The sequence below is a fragment of the Callithrix jacchus genome, chromosome 5 (genome assembly GCF_049354715.1).
Source record: "Callithrix jacchus isolate 240 chromosome 5, calJac240_pri, whole genome shotgun sequence".
In the NCBI taxonomy this organism is placed as follows: Eukaryota; Metazoa; Chordata; class Mammalia; order Primates; family Cebidae; genus Callithrix; species Callithrix jacchus.
In genome coordinates this window covers 65207928-65228472 of record NC_133506.1, presented here as the reverse complement: position 1 = coordinate 65228472, position 20545 = coordinate 65207928, and the positions used below count along the sequence as shown (strand labels likewise).

At 45.5% G+C, this 20545-nt stretch overlaps 1 protein-coding gene and 1 long non-coding RNA gene across 17 annotated transcripts in view; both read left to right on the top strand.

The window, feature by feature from the left end:
• LOC128928040 (septin-4-like) overlaps positions 1-4632 on the top strand; it is a 32493-nt gene extending 27861 nt beyond the window's left edge. For 4 of the 5 annotated variants that reach the window (XM_078372419.1, XM_078372417.1, XM_078372418.1 and 1 more), the window contains 7 exons: positions 2808-2942; positions 3055-3172; positions 3262-3363; positions 3558-3654; positions 3749-3908; positions 4056-4155; positions 4412-4632. In XM_078372419.1, the coding sequence (XP_078228545.1) occupies positions 2808-2942; positions 3055-3172; positions 3262-3363; positions 3558-3654; positions 3749-3908; positions 4056-4155; positions 4412-4471 (772 nt within the window). In that variant the 3' untranslated portion in view covers positions 4472-4632. The remainder of the gene's footprint in view (positions 1-2807; positions 2943-3054; positions 3173-3261; positions 3364-3557; positions 3655-3748; positions 3909-4055; positions 4156-4411) is intronic. The other variant, XR_013535401.1, reaches the window with a different exon arrangement.
• Positions 4633-6264: 1632 nt separating this feature from the next.
• Positions 6265-20545, top strand: part of LOC144582533 (uncharacterized) — a 54644-nt gene continuing 40363 nt past the window's right edge. For 5 of the 12 annotated variants that reach the window (XR_013535405.1, XR_013535407.1, XR_013535410.1 and 2 more), the window contains exons 1-4: positions 6265-6352; positions 7570-7608; positions 10545-10634; positions 11005-11108. This is a non-coding gene — a long non-coding RNA (uncharacterized LOC144582533). Of the gene's footprint in view, positions 6353-7569; positions 7609-10544; positions 10635-11004; positions 11109-13470; positions 16025-20545 lie in introns of those variants that run through there. The other 7 variants (XR_013535403.1, XR_013535408.1, XR_013535406.1 and 4 more) reach the window with 3 other exon arrangements.

The window sequence follows — 20545 nt, the reverse complement described above, 5'->3', positions numbered from 1 at the left end:
TAGAGTCATACTTATCAGGAGTTACATGACCTTGACCATGTAACTTCCCTTACTTGACAGCCACCCCCTCCTTTATAAAGTAAGAGGAAAAGGATTGGAATAGGTGACTTCTAATGTTCCGCTAATGTTCCAGTTCTGCCCTACGATTCTTTAATGGGGTACGGACATAAGAAAGAAGAGGCTGAGGCAGGAGGATCATTTGAGGCCAGGAGTTCAAGACCAGCCTGGGCAACATAGTGAGATGCCATTTCTACAAAAGTTTAAAAAATTAGCTGGGCATGGTGGCATGGGCCTGTAGTCTCATTTACTGGGGAGGCTGAGGCAGGAGAATCACTGAGCTCAGGAGATCGAGGCTGTAGTGAGCCGTGATTACTCCACTGCACTCTAGCCTGGAAGACAGAGTGAGACCAAAAAAGAAGAAGAAAAAAAAAAAAGATAAGAAAGAAGAGCCTCAAAAAGCAAACACATGTGAAGTGTGAAAACATGTAGGACAGAGTTTGATTATATAGTAGATGCTCAATAAATAAACTCACACTCTTTCCTTTCACTAGCAACAGTCTAGGTGCCACAAACAAGGGTACCTAAATGTTGAAGGGCTGGTCATGAATGGAGGGAGGGTAAAGGCGAGGAAGAATAGGCAAAGGGGAAAAATGGTGGAACTTTGTTTAAACTCCAGGTACCTTCTAGGCTACCTGGTGAAAGAAAAGCTGGCTTTACCACAACCTCCTATCATTTGGGCTTTTTTATTTTTCAGGTGCTAGAGGGATGCTTAGCTAATGGTTGACCTAAGTGAGTAGATGAAGAGGGGAACTGATGAGATTGACAGGAGAAAAGGTGATACCTTTGATGAAGAAGTTAGGCAGGTGGTGCTAAGAGCCCTAGACAGAGAGTTCAGATCTTGATTGGCATTTAGTAACTTCATGATCTTCAGCAAATGATCTTCTTAAATCAGTTTATCTACTGTCTCTTACCTTCCATAATACTAATAACTTCATTTTCCAGGCACCTCACAGTTTAAAGTGCACCTCCATATGTACTCATTTTGTCAGACATTTATTTAATTAAAACATACCAGCCCTTAACTACCTCTCCAATTGATCTGAACATCACCCAGCATGATGCATGCACACTCAAGAGTGCAAAGGGCTATTTATAGCATACTGGTGAATTTTAACAATGCTAATTGCAGGACCAGAAACATAATTTGTTGGGCCCAGTGCAAATGAAAATGTAGGGCCCTTCATTCAAAATGTTTAAGAATTTCAGAATTTTGGCAACAGCAAAGCATCAAATCAGCTAGAATGTATTGAGCACATACGAGATGTCCAGCCTGTGCTGGACATTTTATAGGATTTAGAACAAGCATGAATGATTCCTATCCCTGAGAGGCTTATAGTCAAGTGGCAACAGGGAAGCAGGGGAGGTGGGGGTAGTTCTCTAACAATGTTTCAATCAGATAGCAACTTAAATTAGTAAATGGGTCAGGCAATGTGTAGTGGCAAATGCACTGAGCTGTAGAGGCTCAGATGGGTAGAGAATTTACTAGCCAAATGACCTAGAGCAAGTCCTCTCCCCACCATTTTTTTTTTTTCTTTGAGACAGGTTCTCACTCTATTGCCCAGGCTGGAGTGCAGTGGCCTGATAAACCACCTCCCCAGGCTCCCTGGACTCAGGTTATCGTCCCACTTCAACCTCCTAAGTAGCTGGGACTACAGGTGTATGCCAGCTAATTTTTTTGTAGTTTTTTGTAGATGGGGGTGTAGCTATATTGCCCAGTCTGTTGTTGAACTCCTGGGCTCAAGTGATCCGCCTACCTCAGCCTCCCAAAGTGCTAGAATTACAGGCGGGAACTACCACGTCGGGCCTGGAACAAGTCTGTTAGCTGCTCTGGGTTTAGTTTCTGCATGTATGAAATGAGAGTGATGGTGATCATAATGCCTAATGTCCACCTGTGAGGGCAGTGAGGATTAAACAAGATAATAGAAGCGCAAAGGATATGAAATTGAGGTTCTTGGGGAAATTTATTAATTTATTTATTTGTTTTGCTCTATAGTGAAGAGAAGGAGAGAAGTAGAAGAGATGGAAGAGATGGTTCTTATGGCTTTGAAGGATAGAATGGGTTTGGAGAGGTAGAGGAGAGGGTAGAAACACATGAGCAAAAAGGCTCTGAGGTTAGACTGGAAACCTGACTTAGGGTTTCCCTGGCTTCCAGTTGGTGTTTGCCTGCAGCCCTACCTTGCTTTTTTTTTTGTTTTGTTTTTTGAGACAGTCTGACTCCATTGCCCAGGCTGGAGTAGCGTGATCTTGGCTCACTGCAACCTCCACCTACTGGATTCAAGTGATTCTCCTGCCTCAGACTCCCAAGTAGCTGGGACTACAGGTGCACACCACCCACACCCAGCTAATTTTTGTATTTTTAGTGGAGACAGGGTTTCATCATGTTGGTCAGTCTGGTCTCAAACTCCTGACCTCAAGTGATCTGCCCTCCCCGGCCTCCCAAAGTGCTGAGATTACAGGCGTGAGCCACCACACCCAGCCTATTCTTACTCTTTTGTTTGATCACCTGGGCCCTTTTCCTGTCATCAAACTAGTAGTTATTAAACTCTGCCTGAGTACTCAGGCTTTTGTATCAAGACGAGATATACACCATCCCATTCAGGAATTTCCCTGAAGATTTGGTGAAGCAAGCCAGGGAATAACAACGTCTTGAAAACACTGCTCAGGGAGGGGCTACTTCTCTGCAGTCCCAAAGCTCACTAGGTGGCGCCCACGCTCACAGTTTCTCTGCTTGTCTCTCCCTGTCCCAGCTGGAAGCCTGTGGCAGAATACATTGATCAGCAGTTTGAGCAGTATTTCCGAGATGAGAGTGGCTTGAACCGAAAGAACATCCAAGACAACAGGGTGCACTGCTGCCTGTACTTCATCTCACCCTTCGGCCACGGGTATGGTCCAAGCCTGAGGCTCCTGGCACCACTGGGTGCTGTCAAGGGAACAGGCCAAGAGCCCAGGGGCAGGGCTGCCACTAGCAGGTGGTCACAGATTCCTGTTCTCCAGGCTCCGGCCATTGGATGTTGAATTCATGAAGGCCCTGCATCAGCGGGTCAACATCGTGCCTATCCTGGCTAAGGCGGACACACTGACACCTCCTGAAGTGGACTGCAAGAAACGCAAAGTGAGGGAAGCTGGTGATGGGAGGGGATCAGGTGGGCTTCTAGAAAGGATGTGGTCCCCAGAACTGTGGGCCCTTCATCTGTTTGCCAGATTCGGGAGGAGATTGGGCACTTTGGAATCAAGATCTATCAGTTCCCAGACTGTGACTCTGATGAGGATGAGGACTTCAAATTGCAGGATCAAGCCCTGAAGGTGGGACCACTCTAGGGCATCCCCTTCCCATCTTGTTTCTTCTGGATGGAAAAAGGGAGTAGAATTCTATATTCAGGCTATCAGGGTGGGAAAGGACCCTGGCTTCCCAGAGTGAAGCAGAGAAGATGACGATACAGGTGGAAAGAAACAGGTGAGAACAGAGGGTGTTGACAGGCACCCCTAACCTCTTCCAGGAAAGCATCCCATTTGCAGTCATTGGCAGCAACACTGTAGTAGAGGCCAGAGGGCGGCGAGTTCGGGGCCGACTCTACCCCTGGGGCATTGTGGAAGGTAAAGCACTGAGCCTGTGACCAGGGTATCCCCTTGCCCCTCAGTGGCTCTCCCCTACCTATGCCTCTGGCTGACCCCTAGCCTTGCTATGCAGTGGAAAACCCAGGGCACTGCGACTTTGTGAAGCTGAGGACAATGCTGGTTCATACAATGCAGGACATGAAGGATGTGACGCAGGAGACACATTATGAGAACTACCGGGCACAGTGCATCCAGAACATGACCCGCCTGGTGGTGAAGGAACGGAATCGCAAGTATGACCAAAAGCCAGGACAAAGGTGGCAGGGGGGATCCCAAGCCTAGCCTTGGGTGAGACCAAACCTTTCTTTTGTTCTTCTATAGGCCCAATCTAAGTGGGTACTGGGGTCCTCCTAGCCTCACCAACCCTTCTCTCCTCTTAGCAAACTGACTCAAGAGAGTGGTACCGACTTCCCCATCCCTGCTGTCCCACCATGGACAGATCCAGAAGCTGAGAAGCTTATGCAAGAGAAAAATAAGGAGGTGAGAGCAGTATGGGATATAGGGGAGGTCCCCTGTTTGATCATCAACATTGGTATCTCTTGGTTTGGTAATAGAAAGATCCCTGGCTCTGCTGCCTGTTTGGGTCCTGGATAGGTCAATAGGTGATTCTGTCCAGAGTCTCCATCATACTCAGGGCTACCAAGGTCCTGGCTTAAGGGATTAGAAATTTGGGGCACTTCCCCAATACTAAAGGACTCTCCAAAAAGGCCCATTTTTATACCTATACCTATTCCAGCTCCGGCGGCTACAGGAGATGCTACACAAAATACAAAAACAGATGAAGGAGACCCATTAACTGGCTTTTAGCCCTGGATATTTAAATATCTTCCTCTTCCTGTCCATGTCGGCCCCTCCCAGCACAAGCTGTACTCAGGCCCCTTCAGCTATTGCCACTTCACCTTACATCTCTGCTGACTGCCCAGAGACTCAGAGGAAATAAAGTTTAATAAATCTGTAGGTGGCTTCTGGTGTCCCTGTGTGTATCTTTCTGACCTCCTGGAGACCAAGATCCTGGGACCCAGTTTTGAAAGGCTTATGGTAGATGCTGGCTTCTGGCTTTTAGTAGGGAAGGGAGAGTGGGAAAAACTTTCCACTTTGTTTCCCCTTCTTAGTTCTTGCTTAGAATCCGGACTGGCTTCTCCATCTTAATGACCACATCTATCCTGCCTTTATTATCTGGGGTTTGGGTCTCTCTCCATCTTTCCCACATACATACCTTTAATTCTGCAGCAGTTTTGGATTTCATACCTGCCCTTGGGAAAACGCAAGGTATTAAATGTGTGCAACTTCCTGACTTTCTGTTTCTCCAGATCTGGGAAAAGGAATAGGCAGGTTAAGCTCTACACTGTAAAAAACCTGTGAAAGAACTTTAAACAAATGCAGCCACTGTAATCACCAAACACTATAGTAAGTGCTAGGAATGAATAAAAACACAATCATTGTCCTACAGGAGTTCAGTATTTAATTAAAAATTTTACAGCATCTGCTAGATTGCAGACTGTTCTGGACCCTGGAGTTAAAGTAGTGCAGAGTTCTCGTCTTCCTGGAACTTACCAACTGTACTGAAGTTTCAGTGTTCTATAAACAAAGAGAGGTGAGGACCCATTGGCCCCGGGGCTTGGTATTAAAGCGCTCAGGCCCACTCCAGACCTGAGAATATTAGCTGAGAATCTGAATCAACTGTTTTCCAATTCTGTCGGTTGGTGGTATCGCGTGTCCATGGCGACCTCCAGCGGCCACCCTCCGTCTTGTGGTCTGTTCTGGGTCCCCGGCAAAGAAAGAAAGGGAGGGGCGATAAGTCGGGTCCTTGGGAGCGTCCTGGTCTCCCTTCCCTTTACAGACTAGGAGGCCGCAGCTAGTTACTGGCAGTCTCAGATCCAGATTTTCCATCTCTCGGATGAGAGTTCTTCACTCAGGACTAGCAGCACAACGCAGGTTGTGAAGAACGGCAGGGTAGTTTATCGATACAAAGTGAGTGTTGGAGGAACCCAACCAGACACAGGAAGGGGGAAATCCCAGCCAGTCGGAGTTGAGCAAGATGGAACCTCAGGCCTAGCCCTCACTTCTCTCCTAGCCTGCAGGTTTTCCTCCTATTCTGGCATTGGGACCGGATGACAGCAGCGAAACCAAAACGGGAATGGATAAACTGAGGTGCCACTGGGGATCTGTTTGAGAAGGACCTCCAGGGCGGGTCCATCGCCGGAAGTGGCTTAAGGCTTGTACCCTACACTGCCCGCGTCTAATTGCGCTACCAGTAGGCGACTAGCCGCCCCCACTTCCGGTCCCCAGAGCTGTAGCCGGCAGCCCCCTCTTTACTGCTCTCCTATTGGCTACCGCAAGGACGCGCTGTGATTTCCCCTTGGTCGCCTCTCCTCTCCGGCTCCGCGCCTCCTCCCTCCAGGCATAGTCTTGTCTTCCGGCATCCGATTGGCTAAAGGCTGGGAGGGCGTCTGCCCGTCTCGACCAATGAGTGGCGTCGAGAGTGAGGGCGGTGGCTGTGTGATGGGGGGGCAGGGCGGGACTTGGCGAGGCTATTGGCCAGGGCAGGCATAGGCTAGAGATATAATTGGTTGAGGAGAAGAACACCGTGGTGGGGTCGGGACAGCGCGGCCTCAGCAGCTACGGAGACGGAAGTGGCTAGAGCGCGGCCTCGGAGGGTCGGGCGGACGCCGCCTGGGTGAGTCACCGTGCCCCTTGCACTGCGAGCTTGGGAACCGCAGCGACCACGTCTTTCCCGGCTCCGCCCTGGCCCCCACAGGTTTTCCTGAGTCCCGCCTTCTGTCATTTGGGGCTCCGCCTCCGAGTCTTTAGGCTCCGCCCCTAGAACCTGGGCACCTGAGTTCCCTTGCCAACCTGGCCCGCCGCCCGGGACCAGATCTCCTAGGCCTGAAAACCCTGGGCCTCTCAGGCCTGATCCTTGTCCTTCCTACCCTCCCTTCGTTCCCTGGGGCTGCGTGCCAGTGGGCGGTGAGGCAGCACCTCTGGCTTGCCTCTTGCGGGGTTCCCCCATCAGGGAGAGTGGTCTAGGGAAGAGGGTACTGTGAACAGGGAGGTGGGCAGGACCACAGATGGAGGCTTTTATCCCCGCAGTCTCCCATAGGGCTCTGCTATACTGCCCCTGAGGATAGCAGGCATGAAGGAAAGTGTCAGTGAAACCTGGGCCTGGCTTCCTAAGTAAGCCTAGGAGGCCCTATCCTGAAATCCCTGTTACTTGGGCTCATTGGACAGATGCTGACTCCAAGGCCTGAATTGACCTGATTCTATTCCTGTTGTGTGGGCTCCTCTCCATAACCTCCACCCAACTTGGTGTCAAGTACACTCAGCAGGACCTGTGCCTGTGCAGCCCTGCTGCCCTCTGATCACAGGTTGTGGTCTCCCCCCCACACCCCCGCGCTTGTCCCACTTTGGACTCTGCCCCCAGTAAACAGGTCAGGTAGGTACTACTCCGAGACTCAGAGACTGGCCAAACATTCCTGTGGATTCATGTCCCTTCAGCCACTGCCACTTTGCCCAAAGATTCAGGGCCCAAAATGAGCCCCAGTTGGGCAGCCTTTGTCTCTTCAGAGTTGGCAGTTCTGCTGTCCCACAAAGAAGTGTTCTCCCTCTGCATCTGGGAATCAGGACTCCTGAGTTCTGGTGAATAACCTTGGATGACACTCATTCCTGCTCCAGAACCTCGTGGCTGACTTTATGCCCTGCAGGATCACTTGTTTCTTTCTCCCTATGTAGCTCCCGTTGCCTCTCTCTGGTATGGTGACTTGTGGAGAGACTAGGGTCTCTGCGAGGGAGAAGAATATGTTGTAGAGAAGGTCAGAGGTAGATGGGTAGCATTTGTTGATTCCATGGTAATGTTGATGGGACTCTTTACTTTTATGTTCCTCTGTCTTCTTACAGTGAGAAGCAGGCAGCCAGGACCCTTGCCACGGTAGAATGGTGAGTACTCGTTCTTTCCTCAGGCCATTGTGTTTTCTGTAACCCCTGTGTCTTTCTCTGTGAAGCTGCCCCACCTCTCCTAGATTTGGTGTGTGCATTATTGGTTCGGTCTCTTCTCAGAAAGCCTGCTGGTTTGGGCTCCCACCAACAGATTGCTCCTATTTTCTCTTCTGGGATACCGTGAAAAGAGCATTGGCTTCAGAGTCAGCTTCATCTAATTTCAAATCCTAGCACACCACTTAGGTAAATTGCATACTTTCTCTCTTAAGTCTCACCAGTAAGACAGGATAAGGTTTCCTTCTTCAGGGGTTGAAAAGTTTTAGTGAGATAGGTAGAAACTGCCTGGCTCATTGTAGATGCTTAATAAAATGTCAGGTTTTCTTTTATTCCTCCCTTCTCCCCCAGACAAGACAAAAGCCCTGGTGTCTGAAAGTTACCAGGTGCAGGAAGTTTGGGGTTCCAGCGAGCTCCCTCTGTGACTCTTGGTGATATTTTGAGCCCCTTCTTCCTGCTCCTTATTCCTTGGCCCTCTACCCAACTCTCTCTACTCCCCTGCTCCTGAGTTTCAAGTTTCGTTTTTGTATAACTTCTGTGGTCCATACTTCCAGCTCTTCTCTTTCCCAGGCTAAGAAATCCTTTCTCCTTGAAGAAGGACTTTCTTACGCAGAGATCAGAATGTGAAATAAGGGAGAGATGGAGCTGAAGGAGTTGGGTTTGGTAGGGATATTGGAATGAAAGCTCATTTCCCTTTCCAGGAGCGTGGAATGACTAACCTGGCACCATTCTAAGGGGAAAGAAGGGTTTAGCCAAGTCACAGGATTGAAAGACCCTGATGGGCCGGGGCATGGTGGGTAGTGGTTTTGGAGTGAAAGGAGGAAGCAAATGGGTTGTGGGTAGGTGAGCTCCACCTTGGGATCCAGAGCAGGTGTCAGGGGAACTTAAGAGAGGAGGGGAGGGCATGGGGATGGGTTTCTAAGAGGGCATCGGGTGGCCCACCTGGAAAAAAGGTAAATGAGAAGATGTAGGCAGTCTTGTTTTCTGCTCCAGGCCGCCTGTCTGGGCGGTCCCATAGCCCAGACTCCTGAAAGCCCCTAAAGGTCCCTGAAGTAGGGTACGCCCTCGGACAAGGCCCAGGGTCCGCGGGGAGGGAGGAGCCTGGGGCTGTGGGTGGGGCTCGCGGAGCTGCCCCGCCCCTGCCTCCGCCTTCCCGCCGCGTTCCGGGCTCTCCCCTCGCCCAGCTCCCCTCCCTTCCGCGCTTGTGCTGGAGGGCGGAGCTGGGCCCGCTCCATTGTGAAAAGGAGGGGAGAGGCGTGCGGGAGCCGTGTTGAGGTCCCGCCACCAGCGCCCTCACCTCCTGGCCGCAGCAGCTGCACCTGGCCGTCCCCGCAGCCGAGATGCGGCGGGCGCCCGGGGCTGGCGGGCAGCGCAGCGGCTCCAGGGTCATGTGCGCTGGCCCAGACTGCCCGTGACCATGAGCCTGACCGCCCGCGTCTCCTGCTCCATGCTTAGCTGCTTCGTAAGTGCTCACCCTGCCTTTGGGTGCCTAGGAGACCGACGCTTGCTTGCCTACCCCAGGGTCAGCCCTCGATTTCAGCCCATCCCCCTTCCCATGGCCTCTGGCCCGACCCCGAACGTTTAGGGGCAGGGAAGGTGGGTTAACTCTTATTTCTTGGACTTGCTTCAATCTTTGGGTGCCGGGGATGGTCGAAGGCTAGGAATGGAAATTCTGTGGTCCGTCCCGGCCCCGCAGTCACTGCCCTTGACTGCAGATCTCCAGGCCCCGCCCTGCGGGGGTACATCCCTTTACCTTCGCCTCTCCATCTTGGTCCCACCCACTGTATTCTTGCTTGGGGATGTGGGATGTGGACAGTAGGCTGCAAGGGATGTTGAGGGGGCTGGCCAGGAAGCGCGAGATGTTCCGTAAGCTGGCTTGGGGCTCCAGTCCCTTCTCTCTTCCACCACTCCATCCCTCACCTGACATGCCAGCCTTTTCTCCTTGACTGTCCCCTAGACAGCCTCTCTTCTCCATCTTCCCTGCCTCTGCAGGGTTCCTTACCTCTGCATCATTCCCGGTCCTCCCCTCCTCCCGTGCTGGCTGATGCTCCTTCCCAGCTTCCCCCATCTGTCCTCTCAGCTGTCCCCGCCTTCCCCGTGGGTGTCTGCCAGGCCTCCTCTCTCTTTCTCTCCCCTGGCTGTCCTTGGGTCTCCTGGCTCCTCCCAGGCCCGTGGATCCCCTCGGGTCCCCTCCCTGGTGGTTGGGCGGGGAGTTCCTTCTTCTTGCCGTGGGTATTCCTCAGGAATTCCCCTCTGATTAGCAGGCAGAGTAGGTTACTTGGCAGGTAATGGGGGCTTGTCAGCAGTGTGGGCCTAACAAGAAGATAAGCCCAGCTCCTAAACACATCTTCCTTTTGAAAGCATCAGTGAAGGCCCTCTAGAGGCGTGGGACTGAATCCCCGCACCCACTCCTCTGTGTCTTCCTCACCCACCAGGTTGAAGCTTCAGTGGCTACAGGGGCCAAATTTCCCTCCTCTCTGTAACCAGCTGCCACACCTGGCTCCTTTTCCTCAGGACAGCACTTTCTCATCCCCATTCCTGCCTTACCCTTACATAGGTCTAAGGAAAAGAGTCTCTTTTTCTTAGTTTTCTCTCCTCCATTTTTGAAATGTTGGTTGTATAGGAGAGACCTTTGAAGAGTGCAGGTTCCCAATTCCTCCTGGGGCCTCACTCTTTCCTTAGGCTTAATAGGCTCGAGTACTCTCTCCATTTCACACTTACCTGTCTCCAACCAAGGCAGGTCTCTTTTCCCTCCTCTGGTGACCAGAACCTTTAGAGGTGTGTGTGTGGTTGTCTGTGGATTTCTTGGTGGGGGAGAGGAGCAGAATGAACCTCATGGGCTAAGCAGAGCTTGGTGACTTAGAACTGTGGCCTTCCTACAGGGTGAGGAGGGGCCCCCCAGCCTGGAGTACATCCAAGCCAAGGATCTGTTCCCCCCCAAGGAACTAGTGAAGGAGGAGGAGAATCTTCAGGTAAGGAGGAGTTGGGGGCCAGGATAGATGGGGCTTCCTGTCCAGTTAAAAAAACATCCTCCCTTCCCCTAAATATCTTCAAGGGGATCTGGTACTGGAGCTCTGGCTTCCTGCTCTGTGGTCTCAGGAGGAGGAGGGTTTGTCTGTATATCCTGGAGCTGTTGGCCCCAGGGAAGGAAAGGCAGCTTTCCTCTTCAGCTGTTGCCTGGTGCTCTCACTGTGGAGAGTACTCTCCTCTCCTGCCTTGGTCCACCATTTCCAGAGCTTTTCTAGAGGCGATTCCACAGAGCAGAGGCTGTAGAGGAGGATGAGGCGGTCACTCACTTCTGGACTGAGGGTTTCTCTGCCCCTTGACTGGTCCCCTTCACAGTGCTGCAGGGCGAGGGAGTAGAGTTCCTGGGCCGGGCAGCCGATGCCCTCATTGCCATCTGTAACTACCGGCTGCATATCAAATTCAAGGACTCTGTCATCAACGTGAGTTTCTGTATTGTTCTCCTACCCCTAAGCTAAAATCCCTGTGAAGTTCAAGGTGGGATTATTCCAAAGCTCTCCTTGATCATGTCTTTTAAAAAGTTGGAGGCTGGGCGTGGTGGCTCATGCCTGTAATCCCAGCACTTTGGGAGGCCAAGGCAGGCGGATCACTTGACGTCAGGAGTTCAAGACCAGCCTGGCCAACATAGTAAAACTCTGTTTCTACAAAAAATACAAAAGTTAGCTGGGCTTGGTAATGCGCACCTGTAGTTCTAAATACTTGGGAGACTGAGGTACAGGAATTACTTGAACCCAGGAGTCAGACGTTGCAGTGAGCCGAGATTATGCACTGCACTCCAGCCTGGGTGACAGAGTGCGATGACGCCTCAAAAAATAAAAAGTATATAAAAAGTTGGGGATCCCTTCTCTTTCTCCCTGACCTCATGTTTTCCAGCCTTATTTTCCTAGCTATAGCTCTGTTTCTGGCTCATTCTCTTTTCTCCTGTCTTTCCATTATTCTCTCACTGGCCCTTCTAAGGAACATGGTGGCATTGTTGGAAGAGCACAGGCTTTGGAGTCAGCCAAACCTGGGCTCTTTTCCTGCATTGCCACTCACCAGCTGGGTGACTGTGATTTTCCTCCTTCAGCCTCCCAAGTAGCTGGGACTACAGGCCCGTGCCATCATGCCCAGCTAATTTTTGTATCATCAGTAGAGGTGGGGTTTCACCATGTTAGCCAGGATGGTCTTGATCTCTTGACTTTGTGATCATCCCATCTCGGCTTCCTACAGTGCTGGGATTACAGGCATGAGCCACCACGCCTGGCCTTAAGATTATTTTTCTATCTTTCATCATTTCTTTGGCATCTTTTTTGCTCCTTGCTTATTCTGTAGCCCACTGACTTCACTAATAAGCCAGTACTGGCCAGGCATGGTGGCTCCCGCCTGTAATCCTAGCTCTTTGGGAGGCTGAGCGGGGTGGATCACCTAAGGTCAGGAGTTTGAGACCACCCTGCCCAGCATGGTGAAACCCCACTTCTACTAAAAAACGAGCTGGGCGTGGTGGCAGTTGCCTGTAGTTCCAACTATTAGGGAGGCTGAGGCAGAATTGCTTGAACTCGGGAAGCAGAGGTTGCAGTGAGCCAAGATCCAGTCACTGCATTCCAGCCTGGGTGACAAGTGAAACTCCATATCAAAAAAAAAGAAGAAGAAAAGCCAGTACTGCCCTTGTGTATTATTATAAGATGTTCTTACACAATTTTCCACAGAGGATAACATTCTACCTACAAGTTGTTTTTTTTCTTCCTTCCTCCCTTCGTTTTTGAGATGGGGTCTGACTATATTGCCCAGGCTGTAGTGCAGTGATGATTCACAGGAGAGATTATAACACACTGCAGCCTTGAACTCCAGTGCTCCAGCAATCCTCCTGCCTCAGCTTGTTAAGTAACTGAGACTACAGGTACACATCAAACCTAGCACAAGCTGTTTTTCTTGTCTTTTTTAAAAATGTTTTTTCAGGCTGGGCGTGGTAGAAAATATTTTTTCAGCCACCATGCCCAGCTATAATTTAATTTGTAATGATGGCTGTTTTTAATAATTGTCTTGCAAAAAATCTTGACAGTTTAGGCTGGGGCTGGTGGACCACGCCTGTAATCCCAGAACTTTGGGAGGCCAAGGATGGCAGATCACTTGAGGTCACGAGTTTGAGACCAGCCTGGGCAACATGGTGAACCCCATCTTTGCTAAAATACAAAAATTAGCTTGGTGTAGTAGTGGGTGCCTGTAATCTCAGCTACTTGGGAGGCTGAGGTAGGAGAATTGCTTGAACCCAGGAGGTGAAGGTTGCAGTGAGCTGAGATAGAGCCACTGCATCTACAGCCTGGGTGATAGAGGACAGAGTGAGACTCCCTCTTAAAAAATAATTTGACAGGACCAGGCACGGTGGCTCAAGCCTGTAATCCCAGCACTTTGGGAGGCGGAGGCTGGTGGATCATGAGGTCAAGAGATCGAGACCATTCTGGTCAACATGGTGAAACCCCGTTTCTGCTAAAAATACAAAAAATTAGCTGGACTTGGTGGCGCGTGCCTGTAATCCCAGCTACTCAGGAGGCTGAGGCAGGAGAATTGCCTGAACCCAGGAGGCGGAGGTTGCGGTGAGCCAAGATGGCGCCATTGCACTCCAGCCTGGGTAAAAAGAGTGAAACTCCGTCTCAAAAAAAAAACCAAAAAATTGACAGTTTAGTTGACTTCATCATACCATTGATTAGAAGGGTACTCTTTGGTATCATCTTAAAATATAGGTTATTTAAAAGTAGAAACCATTTCTTTTTGGTACCATTTGATGATTAACACATTTTTGGCCTGCAGGTATTATGGGAAATCATAGCTAAAACCACTCTCTTGAAAAGAGGCCAGGCTGGACTCACACCTGTAATCCCAGCACTTTGGGAGGCCAAGGCAGGCGGATCACACGAAGTCAAGAGTTCGAGACCAGCCTGGTCAACATGGTGAAAGCCTGTCTTTACTAAAAATGCAAAAATTAACCTGGGCATGGTGGCATGTACCTATAGTCCCAGCTAGCTGGGAGGCTGAGGTGGGAGTGGGAGGATCACTCGAGCCTGGGAGGTGGAAGCTGCAGTGAGCCAAGATGCTGCCATTGCACTCCAGCCTGTGTGACAAAGCGAGACCCTATCTCAAAAAAGAAAAGAAAAAAGAAAATGAAATAAAATATATAATGTATATATAATTATATGGTCTACATTTTAGAGTTTTATGTCCCCCAAACTCATTATGTTTTGTCATATATACATTTGATTATTATAAATATCTTCCAAACCTTGGATCTCTCACTTGCCAAATTTAGGACAATTTATGCCTGTAGTCCCAGCTCTCAGGAGGCTGAGGCAGGAGAATTGCTTAAACCCAGGAGGCAGATGTTGCAGTGAGTTGAGATGCCGCACTGCACTTCAGCCTGGGTGACAGAGCAAGACTCTGTCTAAAAAAAAAAAAAGAAGTTACTGTTCAATGAACTACATGAGATTGTGCTAAACTTCAAACAGAACTGAAATATCAAGTTTTTAAATAAGTAAAAAAATTATTTCATAAACATATTAAGGGCTCCTAGAATAAAGATTCTGTCTAAGGAATTTCTGGAGCCACAAAAAATTCCATAATTTATGGTGAATTAAATGAACAAAACAAGCTTAAAAGACTCTTCTTTAAAGTTGTGCTTAAGAATGTTATGTAACTCATTGACTAAAGCTATGGAATTGTGGTCTATTCAGTAATTAAGACAAACAAGAAATCAGGTCTTGAGTGCTTATGGCCTTTGTTAACTTTGATTTGCTCTGGCCCCTGGCTTTTCCTCATTCTCTCCACCACATGTTTGATGGGTTAGTGTACTTATTTATAGGAGAAGATAATCCCTAAGTATATCCTAATATGATAAATTATGCCAATAAGAATATCTTAGTACACACACAGACACACACACATTAGTATTTTTAAGGAAATGTAATTATTGATTAATTTAATCATGACATCTAATCTAACAAATAAATAGGACAAATGAAAAGCCTCCACTTTTTGGAAATCATTTTATTTTATTTTATTTATTTATTTTTTTGAGACGGGGTTTCACTGTTGTTACCCAGACTGGAGTGCAATGGCATGATCTCGGCTCTTGCAACCTTTGCCTTCTGGGTTCAAGCAATTCTCCTGCCTTAGCCTCCCGAGTAGCTGGGATTACAGGCATGCGCCACCATGCCCAGCTAATTTTTTATATATTTTTAGTAGAGACAGGGTTTCACCTTGTTGACCAGTATGGTGCCCGATCTCTTGACCTCGTGATCCACCCGCCTTGGCCTCCCAAAGTGCTGGGATTACAGGCATGAGCCACCACGCCCAGCCTTTTAAATTCCTTTCTAAAAAACTTTCAGAAGTGTTAGTCTTGATAGTTAATTTTAAATGAAAAGTTAATAGAAATATTAAGTCTCGGCCTCATGTGTATTTTTTTCTAGTAAAGAGCTCACAGTCTGAAAGTGTGCTAGGTGGCAAACTTACCTGTAAATCAATACTTCCATGAACAAAAGCAATTGTAAGACAAGTAGTTTTTAAACAAACCTAATCCACGTGAAAGGTAATTTTGAATAATTAAAATTATAAAAATTTACCTCTTCCTGAATCGTGTTTCATTTATTTCCTAAATGTTACATTTTCTTATCTTCTTCAAAAGTATTCATTAGAAACAAAATACCAACACATAAGTAAAAAGAAACTGATGCACAATGGTAGGTTAATTTTTATATTTTGAATACATTCTTTTCAGAACACATAAATCAGTCTTATCAAAAATAGCCTTGAAATCGGACCTATGTTAAATGCAATATTAACTTTTCAGTGGTTAGTGAAAGACCATAAAGAGTATATACTAGCTACTGAAGAAATAAATCCTTTTCATAGCCACAGGGTTACACAATAGAAGGAAATTATAGACCACAGAAGAAATTTCCATTTATTTACTATAATATTGAGGACAAAAGAGAAAAATCTTTTAAAAAGGTTGTAAATAACAGCCCAGAGTAATTAACAAACAGATGAATGATAGTTAACTTAGGGGCTAAACTATAATGGCTGCTGTCCATCAAAAGAGTGTGTAAAAACTAGGCTATTGGAAAAAAGTAATACGTTTAAATAATTTATGGCATGTAAACCACATGGTGACCCTTTGTAAGACAAAATACAACTAAAAAAATTTTAAAGGTTATTTTCTTTAGAGTAATGACAAATACTTTGAATTGTTTTTTAATAATATTTATTGAATTTGTTTAGAATTGGAACTCTATCGCATTGGGTGAATCATTACTTTTAAAAGTATCAAGAAGTATTAAGTATACATAAAAATTAAACTTATTATAAATATATGTGTTGGGTTCCTCCTTAAAATGTTCTCAAATATTATAAAAATTGCACTGGGAAACTCCGCTTTTATCTATTTAACTAGAGAAAGTCACTTTTGTCTATTTAAGTCCTTGACTGTATTTTTTTCTTCCCTTTCAACAAGTCAACATAAAATTAAACACTTCCATTAGACATTGAATAAGAACATGTTGTTTCTGGTATCTGAAGTCCTTGGTGCTTTTTTGGTACCTTAAGTTCCACTGTCTTCCCAGTGAATTGGCTGTGCTATGGCATGGCCTGTCTTTCAGTACAAAGTGGTTTAAGGAACCAAAACTCAGCCTTTCCTGGAACATGCTTTTGACTGGAGCAGGAAAATCACTGTATTCCAGAGGAAGGAATATTTCTATCATTGGAATCACCGCATCTGTGGTTCTGTTTTTTTTTCTTCAGCAAACTGTGGTTCATTTTTGCTTAGGAAAACAAATACACATATTGACAAATTTTCTATTACAACCTAAGAATATTGGTTTTACATTATAAAGTTTTACACAAATGAGTATTAACACATTGATCTGAATGCCAGTTTTGAGGGGAACTTGAACGTCATCTATGAGTCGTGACAGAACTTTATGCTATTCTTGGCAGATACATCTGTGCCAGGATTCCCTTATTATTCAAAGACTAACCCTATTGAAGTCTAAATATAAGGTTTTCATTTGCAAGGCAGGGATTTGGGAGATGTGTCAGTCCATTTTTGCACCACTGATAAAGACATATTTGAGACTGGGAAATTTACAAAAGAAAGAGGTTTAATTTGATGTAAAGTTCCACTTGGCTGAGGAGACCTCACAATCATGGCAGAAGGCAAGGAGGAGCATCTTACAAGAAGGAGCAGAAGGCAAGGATGGCAGCAGGCAAAGAGGGAATGAGGAAGACACAAAAGCAAAAACTGATAAAAACCATCGGATCTTGTGAGACTTATTCACTACCACAAGAACAGTCTGGAGAAAACTGCTTGAATGATTCAGTTATCTCCCATGGGATCCCTCCTACAGCATGTGAGAATTATGGGAGTACAATTCAAGATGAGATTTGGGTGGGAACACAGAGCCAAATGGTATCAGGAGACACTGATAACTTTAATCCTGGTTCATCTCTTTGGTGACCCAATACATTACTAAGTTACATTTAGCTTTTAATGTGCCCAAAATAATTTGTTTCCACTGATAAAGTGAACTTGAACATTTTTAAATAGTTGTAGTCAGTTTAGAATTATTGCTACAAAACATTAGCTAGTTTTGATCTTGCTACATTTGTCTAAGAGGAAAAGATTGCAGTTACAGGTGGGCATGATTTGGATTTGTGTCCCCACCCAAATTTCATGTTGAAATGTCATCCCTAATACTGGAGATGGGGACTGGTGAGAAGTGACTCCATCATGGGGTCAGTTTCTCATGAATAGTTTAGCACCATCTCCTTGGTACTGTCCTCGTCATTGTGAGTTCTCATGAGATCTCGGTATTTAAAACTTGTAGCACTTCCCACTTCTCTCTTTCTCTTGCTCCTGCTCCCACCATGTGAGATGACTTGCTCCCCCTTTGCCTTCCTCCATGACTGTAAGTTTCCTGAGGCTTCCCCAGAAGCTATGTAGATAATAGATTTATGCTTCCTGTAGAGCCTACAGATCCAGGAGTCAATTAAACCTATTTTCTGTATGAATTACCCAGTCTGAGGTATTTCTTTACATGTATGGATGACTGCTATGGGAAATTGGTACCAAGGAATAGGGCAAGTACATGGACTTAGGCATATCCTAGAGCCTAGAGCAATTGAAATCTGTCAAGCAATGACACATACGTCACGTCTGGAACTTGGAAGATGGCTGAGATACAGCAACAGATCATGCACATTTGGTTATTGCACAGCTCAAAGACAGATAGCCCAGGACTGACATTAGAATAAGGCATAACATGGGACAATTTTCTTTCCTACTATCAAAGCATTTGGACACAGGAACGTTTTCTGTGGGTTCATAACATACTCAAAATGCTCTGCTGCTCCAGTTCCTCTAATTAATTGCCCCAATTGTTATTTACATGTAATTTTCATATACAGATGCTTCTCGATGTATGATAAGGTTTTATATTTCCAGGGAAACCAATGGTAAATTACAAATACTGTAAAGTCAAAAATGCATTTAATACACCTGACATACTGAATCTCACACCTTAGCCTTGCCTCCCCTAAAAGAGTTCAGAATGCTTAAAATAGTCTAAACTTGGGTAAAACTAACACAGACTATTTTATGATCACGTTATAAAAATTTGAATCAAAATTCAATATTCAAAGTAAGATTTGTATTAAATGCATATCACCATAGAAAAGTCAAAAATATCATTAACCAAAGGAAGTACCAGAAGTTAGGGACCATGTGAAGTGTAAAGTGTATAGTAAAGTTGCTTCACAGAAGACAGACTTCTATGAGTTTTGACTTCCACTTTAGTTCTCTCATAGTTTTGTCTTCAGATTTATTTACCTCAAAATAATATGCAAAGGCGCCATAAAACATCTCATGTTGATTTTTCCAAGATTGCCTTACTTGGATGTATTTTAAAGCTACATGGCACACACATGGTTTATTATGCCTGAAAAATAAATGCACTTCTACCTCAATTCCCCCTCCCAAAATCTAAGTCCATTTGCTGATGTGAAGATGAGTTGTTAGCTGTGTGTATGTTCACTTCTCACTCTTAATATAGAGTATTCTCTCAATGCTCTTTGTACTTACACTTGATAGTAATGAATAATAATTCCATTCATTTTACAAGTTGATCCTCCCCTGAGTGCTTTTAGCAAGAGTTGACTTTAGAGAAAGTAGACTTGATTTAATGGATATAGAAGCAAGGGACACACAGAAATTAGAGGACAGGTTTCTAAAAAAGAGACTACAATTTGCCATTTTGATGTTTATCTGAATAACTACTTCATTTTAGCATTATCAGAGGAAACAAAGCACTTATTGAGAGCTACCGTAGCATTTTAACTAATCAAATCCCTTCAGTATTTTTTAAATGTATGGTGGCTATTCAAATGTATTGAGTGAGTCTATCTATTAGGAAATATGAAATATAGAATTAACGGACTTACTAAATGTTTTGGGATTGCAATTGGCCTTTCTATGCTGGCCTCTTCAATCTTAAGTAGTTCCTTCTTTAAAAAGATTTATCCTAGTATGTTCAAATATAATATAATTATTTATATTTTTTTGGATAATTCTCCTTTTCAGCCATAAAAACATATCTATCATTTTTGTTTTTCATTAAAAGGACAGTAAATGGCACTATTTTTAAAAATCTCTAAACCCAAATTTTTAAAACGTTGCTTGAAGATAGGATCTAATGTCACCGTGACAGCTTTTATGCAACGGTTAAGCATTATCATTTTCTACCTCATTTACTCCTTTAGAACACCCTGACATTAGAAACTAACTTCACCCAGCAAGTTAATTCATTTAAGTACTTGGCAGGCCAGAAGCAATTGACTCTTCTTGGAAGACCCATTAACAGAGAACAGTGTTCTAAATCAGACTTGCTAGGGGGGCCACACTGAAGTTATTTTACGACACAAGATGCTGAAAGTTAATACCTGTCCCAAATTTTCCAGGCGAAAATGAGCTTATCCATGGCGTAGGCTCCATAACATTTTGTGTCTCAACTGAGCACTTGTTCATGGACTTAAGCAGGAAGCAGGATAGCAAACCCATAAAGCAGGGGCACTGAAATTAGGCAAATGTGGATTTTGGTCTTGATTCTGCCACATAAATGGTGTAATATTTGGAGCAAGGTCAGTTTCCCTTAGCCTGTTTCTTTCTCTGTAAAGCATAAATCATCCTTTGACAAGTATGTGAGAAGTACAACACATAGGGAAAGCATTAGTAAAGTGTTCAACTATGAGACAATCACCTTAGCTTCTATTGATATTTTCATTACACCTACTATTATTTGACCTTGGGAAAATCTCCTTATTGATCTAAGATGCAGTTTCTCTCTGTGAAATGGAATTACAACACCATGTTCCTAAGTTATAGATGTGTGTAGAAGTGACGATTAAATGAGCTCATAGCTGTACTTAAGGAGCTCTCTGATAATCCTTAATAATGGATATTTATATTTTTAAATACTAAAAAAGGACAGGTAATTGCAAACAACACAAAACAAAACATTGCTGTAAAAGGCTGTGGATAGTGATAGCTATAACAAAGACAAGTTACCCTGAGACTATCAGCAGGCACAGGCTTGGAAGTAATACAGATTAAGGTTCAAATCCCAATTTTATCACTTATTTGCTCCCTGTCCCTGAGCAAAACACTAACCTTTTCATGTCTTACTTTTCTCATCTTAAAATGAGAAAAATGTTACTTTTCCATAGAAAGTCTGTGACAGGATAGATATATAACAAAAGTTTCACACACATAATTAAAATAAGAAACAGAATAATAACAGCTGACATTTGTGGTACACCCACTATTTCCCAGACACTATAG